This window comes from Eurypyga helias, unplaced genomic scaffold (assembly GCF_000690775.1).
Source record: "Eurypyga helias isolate BGI_N326 unplaced genomic scaffold, ASM69077v1 scaffold8343, whole genome shotgun sequence".
Classification (NCBI taxonomy): Eukaryota; Metazoa; Chordata; class Aves; order Eurypygiformes; family Eurypygidae; genus Eurypyga; species Eurypyga helias.
Genome location: NW_010243048.1, coordinates 17,145 through 26,926, shown reverse-complemented (window position 1 = coordinate 26,926; position 9,782 = coordinate 17,145). Strand labels below are relative to the sequence as shown.

The window sequence follows — 9,782 nt, the reverse complement described above, 5'->3', positions numbered from 1 at the left end:
GTCAGCCCGCCGAGTCAGCCCGGTTTTACATCCGTGGTCTCCTCACATCTCCACCCAGCCGCTATTTTAGGAATAGTATTTTCTCCCCGTGGAGAAAGTGCTGCAGCCAGGTAACAAATAAATGCTTCTAAAGGAGCAGTACAACAGTGCTACTGCCGCAGTAAGATCTCACGTATAATGTGGGCGCACAGAATCCCTTCCTGTGTGGTCACACCCGCTGCATTAATAAATTAGTGTCTGAAGATGAGGAAGTTAACGTAAAACGAACGCGTTTGTTATCTGCTAAAACACAACCACAGGGCAAGGGAGCGCCCCATTACCCCGTTTGGGCACAGCCACTCTTGAGCTCTGTCTCAGCCCCCAGGCGAACAGGACAGCCGTCACCTGTTCACCTGCAAGTGCCGTATTTGGCCTTTTTTCCTTTTAGAGCTACTGGAGGGTCGTACCAACTCTGCTTTGCAGATTAAAACGTGCAGGCAATTCTGTTACTCAGCCCAGTTCTGAACCACTTTCCTCACATCAGGGGAGGCCTAACGCTGCTCCTGAACTCCCACTCCATGCCACAGGGCAGCTCTCCCCCAGCCATCCCAAAGCCAGGCCCGTAGGCGCGTGCCGGTGAGAACGTTACTGCCTACGGTTTTCAAATACGTCCTGTGACTAACAATGGAAGTGAGAACACTTCCCTCAGCTTTCCACAGGATAAAATATTTCTAGCCAATTCAGTCAGGGCTACAGAAATAGCTGGGTTTGTGGTTTTTTTTTTTTTCCAGTTTACCCACTTCAATTTTTCCAGAAGCAGTGTAAAAGCAACGTTATTTAATTAAATCCTTGCATTCCTAGTATTAGCCTGAATCAAGCTCAAGCTCTATCTCAGGCAAATGTTTTCTTCTGTCCCAACCAAGGTGAAGCTCCATTCATTCTGCGTCTTCCTGGGTTTCAGAGTTTTCCTGTTCTTCTCCCTGCACCAGGCAAGATCTCACGAATCTGGCTCCCAGAAGTCATGCAGCTTTCCCTGAAGGGTAAAAACAAACCAGTAAACAAGTCAGAAAACCAGTGACAGAAGAGTAGGCAAGTGCTTAGCTTGTGACCACTGCAAGTCCTTAGAATTTTATTCAGGAACACTTGCCAGTTTCCCCAGACATGAATCAACCCCAAATATCTCGGGAAAAAAAGGACTCTTTCAGAGCTGCACCACGATCAACTTTCATCAAGTAGCAAGCAGCTCCTGCAGCCGTGTGTTATACAATTCCCTTTTCCCCCTAAAACAAGAAATGTCACACACACTCCACACAAACCACGTCTCCCAGCACAGTGCTGGCAGCGACTAAGAGTCTTTACACCATCTTTAACTGAAATCCATAGGAAGCAGGTACGTATCATTATTTAAGTGGTACGCTACATTACTGGAACGCTGAGCTTTCCCAAGACAGGTAGCTTTATACTCCAAGACAGGACTCAAACAGCTGATCTGATCATACTGCAAAAGAAACCTTACAGCCCTAGACTGGGGGAAACAGCTCTGAACTCTGGGTATCCGCAGAAATCAGCCATCAAGGCCAGGTAGGTATCACGAAGGCAAATATTGGCAAGAGACCAATCACGGCGCTGTTTACTGCTGAGTATTTTTACAGAGCATGAAAGGCCTTTCCTAATCATTGCCTGCAATTCCACACGTTTGAAGGGGGAGGAGTTATCAAGAGCCATTAAACCTATGTGGTTAGAGCCTTGGACTCGCGTAGTCTCGAAGGCACACGCCGCCAGGAAGCGCATCACCACATTCCCACCCCAGCGTCCTCTCCGAAACATCTGCTAATAGCTATAATCAGAGACAGACCCTGGGACTCGACTCAGCATCTCTGTGTATTACACAAGCCATGTACAAAAGCAGCACTTTTAAGGATAAAGATGAAATCTTGGTTTTACTGAAGCCAGCAAAGAATTTTAATTAAAATCTATTCTAATATGTGCAAGTGTATTCCCCAGCCATGCGATTTATGAAGGAAAACCTCTTTAAAAAAAGAACATGCTACTTTCAAAAGCTAAATGAGTTACAAGCACCCTGCAATATAAGAGTGAAAAAGGTTTCACCACAGTACCTGAATAAGCCGAGTGGTTTGTATCATATCTTGCCATTTGCCATATATCCGAGCAACTAAGTCTTTTACCTGCAAAGACAGATTGGTTAGTTTAGCCATTTATGTTACAGAAGACTAAATCATACCCCCCATCACCCCCACCCCACAGACGCCCAGATAAGCCAACACCTCAAGGTTTACTGGGAGAGAAGAATTATACAGCTGGCACAAAGGATCACTCAACTCAACCAGATCCCTGTAATTTGGGACTCTGAATTCGAAGTCACGTATTCCACAGGAACGCACTACAGGCACGTGACTCCCCACGTTGAGTGCTGAGAATCAGCACGCAAGCCTCTGGCCTCCACGCACGCGCCTCATCCTTCGGGGCAGTTCGGTTTGTTACCCAGGGCTGGCTCTGCCTAGAAAAGGTGCCAGCGACTGTCTGCTTCTGAAATGAATTCCTTATTTCTAAAACCATGCCCTTTCATCACCAGTGACAAGCAGGTGTTTAACCCATTCCATTCAGGACTGAGATTTGCTCCGTATGCTATGTTAAAACCCAGCACAAGAAGGTTCTGTGCTACTACACAAATGACGTGATGGGGAAAAACAGAAGAAGATTTTCACCTCTCAGTGCAAGGGCAATAGAAACAAAGGTGAATGCGACCCCAGATGGAAAAATGCAAGGCAAGAGTAATTAACTTGTTAAAAGGACCCACGTGCTACTGATCTGGCTGAATAAAAAAAGGAAAGTCTTTGAGAGGTAAGGATGCACACAACTGCAGATGTGTGATTTAAAGCTGGAGAGGCCAAGGCCTTCCAAAGTCGAGGTCGGTCACTTTATCGCTGATGTGATCTGGCTTGCTACGACAGCAGGCAAAGCACGGAAGTCACAAAGTTAGGGCTATCGTTAGTGAGCCCCACACCACGCAGCAAACGAAAGGCAATTATCCAAGCTCGATGCGACGTCACAGACACTCCTGGCTTAAGCCCACATTTTTAACTAACTCATTACTTTGAAAATAAAAGAGACATATCCAAGGTAAGGTAGTTTTTCAGCCCTCTGTGTCCTGCCCTGCATGTAGCCTCTGCTCACAGAGTCAGCTATCAGTGACTGCTAGGAAAGGAAAAGGAGCAGCTCTGTGGGTCTAAAAGTTGAGGTGCCTGGCTAAAATGGGAAGACAAGCTCTAATTTTACAGATGTTAAAGTTCTGTTAGCAGAAAGAGTTCTTGACAAGCTCTAATTTTACAGATGTTAGAGTTCTGTTAGCAGAAAGAGTTCAGTGCATTAAAATAGGCATACAATTATGCACATGCAAAGACATGATGCAGACATAGAAACTAGAAAAAACCAAATCTATGAGGAACTCTTAAGACTTTCCAGGGCTAGGACGAAGGAACAACACACCAAACACACTAAAAACCACCCCAAACCAAACAAAAACCCCTCAACTTGCAGGTCTTACCTTAGTTCGATAAAACAGCCTTGCATCTTCCCTAATATCACATTTTATGTGCTTATCTAAGGCACCACAAAGCTTCAGTAAGTGTTGCTAAATAAAGACAAAAGTGTACAGCTAGTTAAATCCTTCATGTCACAACAAAAAGCTTTCTTCAAATATTACTTCAATTTAAAATATATATGCATCAGTTTGAATTTTTCTCAGACATACACAGTAAAGAAACGGGAAAAAGGAAGCAAGATCACAAGATCCTCTTATCAGTTGGTGGTACACATCTCGTACACCGGGTCTAAGCGCTTTAAAACACAGTTTCAAAGCACAGCAGAGCTATACAACACGGATTTTAAAGTTCCTACCAGGTAATTTGCAAATCCTTGCTGTCCCCCAAGTAGCAAGCACAGGGCCATTCAGGTCTTTTATCACCTAAAAGGAGTTCTGCAGTTATAACAGCTAAAAATAACTTTCTCAGAAATGACGACTCAGGTCATTTTCTTTTACAGGAATTGGCTGAGCAGGTAAAACATATCCAAGGTTTACGCACTGATCTTTCATTTCTCTCTAAATTTCTGATGACTTTAACAAAGCAGTTTTGCAACTTTGTAATCTCTTGATAATGGCTCCCAAGAGCTTTCCCATTCTGTAAATTTCTTCATAAAACTCCTGTTTTCAGTCCCTCACTGAACAGCCCCAAAGAGGCTCCACTCTGCAAAATGGGTGAGATGTGCTGCCATTCTACTTATAAACGTTTGCTGGTGTCTTGAGACCATGACAATTTACCCCATCTAATTGGAACAGGACCAGAAATTAAATTATTATATTGATTTTATACAAAGTCGAGTCTGCACAATATTCAGCTGCATCCCTCTCGCCACTTGATGGCTAACAGGTCAGTGAATAACAGACCATTTCTTCATTAAGAAATACAAAGACATTAAAAAAGTATATATATATGTAAAAATCAAGTTCTCCACAAGTCTTCAGGAAGGCAGTTATAAAACACAAATCTCAAGAGATAGCCACAATATCATTATGTTCTTTACCAAATACAATTTTATTTCAGTTCACACTCTTTTGATTATCTTTTTGCCTGGAGTAGGAAACTGAGACCCTTAAGCCCCGAAATGCAGCGAAACATTACTGCTTTACCCCTCTCTCAGAGTTCATACGACAGATTTCTTACAAGCCAAGAGTGATCCAGTGGGGCAGAAGGTGTACACAATCACCTCGCAGCAAACGATCAGAGAAGTCGGAACGGGCTTACTGCAAGGCTAGGCAGAAGGTATTGCTAAACAGATGTTCACATCACATGCCACAAAGGAACTATCGCTACGGAGAGCAGAGGAGAGACAGTCCTAGCTTTCACTTGCTGCATGGCTGCACTCCAGCACAAAACAACGTGATGTGTTTGCACATATTTTACTGGGTATTTTCAAAGCGGTTTTATTCTAGACTGAAAGATTTCAAACCTACTTCAAAAGTTCATGGGATCATTGGATTTCTTAGAATGTCTGCGTGGAGTTCATCTCCAGTCACTTTCTGAGAAAGATCAACAAAGGAAATGCTGACGCACAGCATGTTTTGAGACAGTTCCATCTGCAGAGACGCGGATGTTTGTTTCTCTGCAGTAAGTGCAGGGAAAGCTCTTCTGCATTTACTTTGCCCCAGAACGAAAGCTCCCCCTCGTGCTATTAAGCCACTGGTGATCTCCTATCCCATGACAGCTCTTACCAAAATAGACCGAGTGTGCATGATAAACAGTCTTTTAAAATCTGAAGATCTACCCACTGAAGTTACTTACCCTTTGATTAGAATTTATAACATCAAAGAAACTAGCTTCGCTGACTAGATGAAGGAGGATGTAGATTAGGTAGTATGCCTGGAGAGAAATCAAAAGAGTTGTGGCAGTCAAAGCACAATCATAACTCCTCACATCCAGATACAGCACTGTCTTTGCTTTCTGGAACGATTCCTCCAACAGCCAGAGCAGTGGACAAGTACGTCTACACACCTGCCTAAGTAACTACTTTGAAACAGTACATTCATGTATTAGAAACATTTTAAACCAGTATTACACTGGTCTGAGTTACATAAGTAGCCTACAAACTCTCTGTAGTTTTAATTACTGAAAATTAAATTCAGCAGTTGATTTATCTTCCCCATCACCTACATCCAGATCACAACACTTGCTAAGAGACTCCATGACAGACTCAAATAACCAAACCAATATTCTATTCTTGGATGGATGGAAATACTAAATCTTTCTAATACTCATTTATGAGAGAAGATTCATAAAAGATTCATCTCTTTCTGAAGGTCAAGGTCTGGCAGATCAGAAGGGAGGGAGGATGGTCCTCTGATTACAGAAGACAGGACTCAAGACATCCATGTGACTTAGCCATTCAGAAAATCCGGCAGTTTCCCTGATTGCAAAACAGCCTAATGCAGCTTCCTCTATCACAGGCTACTTCTTCCCTTCCTCCGTGACTCCAATCAGAACTGAACACAAATAACATTTTAATTATACAGATGAGCAGCACCAAAATAGCGTGTTAACAGAAATTAAACAAAAACTGCAGAACTGAAGAAAAGCATAAGACAACACGTGCAGAAAAGCACTCTCAGCTGTGTACCTCCTGTTCTAGTTTGGCCTGAAGGTGGTCTTCGTCAGCATCCTGCTGCTCCAGTCCTTCCCTCATCTCCTTTAGTAGATTAGAAGGTTTCATGTACACCAGAAAGTTATGCAGAAGAGACATCTGCAGACACAAACATTAACAAATCGGGCTGTTCCACCGCCAACGGAACATCGGAAACTGAGTGCCACTACAATATTATTTGTCCACTAAGACAAGAACATAAAAGGGGGTTTTCATTAAAAATGGAAATTTTCATGCTTTAGGTAATTAATTCACAAGCTAAAGTGTTTGCACGCTGCCTCAATAAAAGATCAACCCAACGGAAACAAAGAGAAACTCTACATGAACACAAGAGGAAACCTGACAGAAGCGTAGACCTTCCCCATGTCCAAAATCAATGTTTAGGCACAGAAAAAACATTGCACTTCCAAGTTGCAGAAGATGCAGGTTACACACACGTGCAAATATACTTCTAATACTACACTAAAAACTGGTCATTTTGCAAGGTTCTCAAACAGGCTTACAGTATTAAAAACATAAACCACAACCAATAATATATGTTTTCTAAAATTCCAAATGATACACCCCCCCCTCCCCCCACAGATGCAGTACCTGCTTGTCACTGTCATCAGGTATTTCTATAGGCCTTCTATGAAGAAGTTTTGAAATTATCACCAGGCTAAGACGTCTTCTTACTTGCCTGAAAAACAATTTTTTTAAAAAATTTATTTCCCAGAGAATGTCTTAAATTCACACTGTTTCTACAAAGTGTATGAGGCTAAGCATGGCTTCCCTAGACATAAACTTGCCTACAACCATTGAACTGGATTTTCTGACTACAGGTGCCATTAAACCCATGAAGAGGCCAGTAGGACATAAGGTCCTTAGGTCACTGCAGCTTTGAATCCGCACAAGTACACACTGCTAGATGCTTGCCCCCAGGCCCAAAACTGAGGGCCCTTGCTCAGATACATTATAATGTATTCATTTCAAAGATCCAGAACTCGTTAGACTGACACTTAAGAGCAGACATTAATCGCCCAAAGAAAATTTAATTTTTGGCCATTCAGACAAGAATTAGAGCAGGTGATGATGTCAGAATCTGAAGTCGTAAATACTTAGCTATAGGGTACCAGGAAGTCCACAGCCCAGACAGCTACACATAAAATGTAAAATGACCCTTTTTCACAGCAGAGGTCATCAAGAAGCTATATACACACACAATAAGAATTGCATAGGCATCTGTAACATATGAGAAAACCCAAATACTATTCTTTTAAAGCACCATATAATACCTATTACATTTATCAGACTTTGAGCTTATACAAATAAATCAGCTGTTAGTGACACAGATAAATTAGCTGTTAATGATGCTACATATTTCTGATGTTCAAGTTTCATTACCGTCCACGTATTATCCAGCTAGGCACCAGCTGGACTAGCCACAGGAGGTTATGGTGGTGACTGGAGAGTTCGCTCACTGCCAGGCAGAGCTCAGGCATCTTTAAAAGAACAGCAACAACAAAATCCTGATATTGAAGGACAGATATGGTGAGCATTTGTTCTATTTGCCAAGAGCTACACATCTACTCCCTAGACACATACACAGCATAAAGGTTAAAATGAATTGCTCTAATGAGAGAAGATGTGCATAAAGGGATTCCTGCGTCTGCTAAACGCTGTTTTACGGTGGGGTGGCTGAGATCAGATTGCTTTTAACGACATCTCACCAGCTTGGCGCAATCATTTCTTCGCTCTTTCAGGGAGCCGTTTTTAACATACCGCTATTTCAGTAAAGGTAAGTTCAACCCAACAGTCCCCTTGCAGAAGCGGCCAGGCAAGCGTGATGTCACGTGACAAAAACCCTCTCTGCATACCCACCCACCTCCTAAATCCCACACACATCCAAAGCTCCCCATTTGTTCCTATTACATTTTCAAGCAGTATTTTTCTGATGTCAAGAAAAAATGAAAACTTCAAAACTCAAAAAATTAAGTTGCAGTTTCATAAACCTAGTACAAGAAAATTATTTATGACATTACCTTTGTATCCCACTCCTTTATACCCATCAGAAGCTTTATGAAAAGGCACTGAAAATCTATCACAGGAATTTGCTTTAACTGTTTCTCCAAGCTTATTTTAAACAGCAACAGAAGCAGCAGCAATATTTCTTGATCGGTATATCCACTCTGAACTACCGTTGTGCAGAAACCTAGAAACTTTAAAAGAAATAAAAAGCATTAAAATCTGAAATTGGTTCAGCTTATTTTGATGTACAAGAACTTCAGTTTCCCACCCTCACACTAAAATGCACCTCAAGTGATGTATTGTTCTTGCAACACTCGTGTGCTAGTATCTCCCCATTATCTTTTTTAATAAACGCTCATCTTTTGAACGCCAACAAGATTCCCCGGACATTACAGGAGCAGGAAGATCTCTCTCCACTGCAGCTAAAGACTGAGAGACTTTCTAAGTACACAGGTAATACCAAAAACATAAATCAAGGGACTTTCACACCCAAGTATTATCACATGGGTTACTCACAACTTGGGATGTGTGTGTAAGTGAGAACAAATTAACCAAGAGGTGTGTATTCTGTTTCTAGTGGAGATGATTCCTCTTGAACTAAGTGATTTTACACTCAAAATCCCTAAAGAAATGATGCTAGGAGGATTCAAACACTTCCACAAGGAGCTCTGCAATCAGTCAGAAGGTCAGTATTTTCCCCACAGAACTGTTAACCACAGAGCACTGGCCTGTGAAGTGTGACCAGCACTCCGTCAGCCTGTGATCTCACGGAGATCTAACAGCTCACTGCCACAGCTCCACCTGCCCTCAGTGAGCTCCCACCTCATCCACCTTGTGCTGCACAGGGACAGTCCTGGGTGCTGCACCAACACACAGCGGCAGCACGAAACACACTACCCAACATCGACTCCCCTTCCCGTTTCCATGGGAACAAGAAATGGACAATTTCTTCTACACGAGGGAGCAAAGAGGTTTGCTGAAGTGCCAGAGCTGTAAGAGGGAGGCAGCAGAACTGTGCAGTTATGAGGGAAGCCAATGGAATCAGGACTAAAATTTGCAACAAGCCTGCAACAATCTCTGCTGAATGTGAAGCTGAAACCCCAGGATAGCATCTGCTTATGCCCGGGACTAGATTAAGACATGAGGGTTTTTGCTAAAAGGGAACAAAGAAAAACACCCCTCAAAAAAAAAAGAAATCCCCACAAAAAACCCTCCCACACTAACTGCTGTTTTCTCACCTTAACCACGTTAATCAAATTGTCTTCTGGTAGGCTGGAGAAGGCCGGACTGGCAGAGGTTAGGTCTCCTCTTGGCTGTTGCTTACTCACTGTTTCTTGCATCTGACTTCTAATAAGAGAGACACTAATCTGAGCAATAATCCAAAAGCCAACAAAAGCTTGTTTGATCAAACTGAAGAAAAAAACCCAAACCCCTGCATGTTTAAAAATGCCTTCACATCAAACCAATCCTCAGTGACGGCGCATACACATCTACCTCAACTTGTAACCGATGAGTTACAATTCTGCCCAGCTATTTCGGCAACCACTCGTGTAAATGGGCATTAGGAAGGTGCATGACAA

The 9,782-nt window shown here is 42.5% G+C and overlaps 1 protein-coding gene across 1 annotated transcript in view; it reads right to left on the bottom strand.

Moving 5' to 3' along the window:
- Positions 1 to 976: 976 nt before the first annotated feature.
- Positions 977 to 9,782, bottom strand: part of FAM178A (family with sequence similarity 178, member A) — a gene marked incomplete at its 5' end in the record, with an annotated part of 21,984 nt that continues 13,178 nt past the window's right edge. The window contains 9 exons of the mRNA XM_010149261.1: positions 977 to 1,012; positions 2,097 to 2,165; positions 3,545 to 3,631; positions 5,340 to 5,417; positions 6,172 to 6,294; positions 6,787 to 6,874; positions 7,579 to 7,676; positions 8,217 to 8,393; positions 9,441 to 9,549. Coding sequence (XP_010147563.1) covers positions 977 to 1,012; positions 2,097 to 2,165; positions 3,545 to 3,631; positions 5,340 to 5,417; positions 6,172 to 6,294; positions 6,787 to 6,874; positions 7,579 to 7,676; positions 8,217 to 8,393; positions 9,441 to 9,549 — 865 coding nt within the window. The remainder of the gene's footprint in view (positions 1,013 to 2,096; positions 2,166 to 3,544; positions 3,632 to 5,339; positions 5,418 to 6,171; positions 6,295 to 6,786; positions 6,875 to 7,578; positions 7,677 to 8,216; positions 8,394 to 9,440; positions 9,550 to 9,782) is intronic.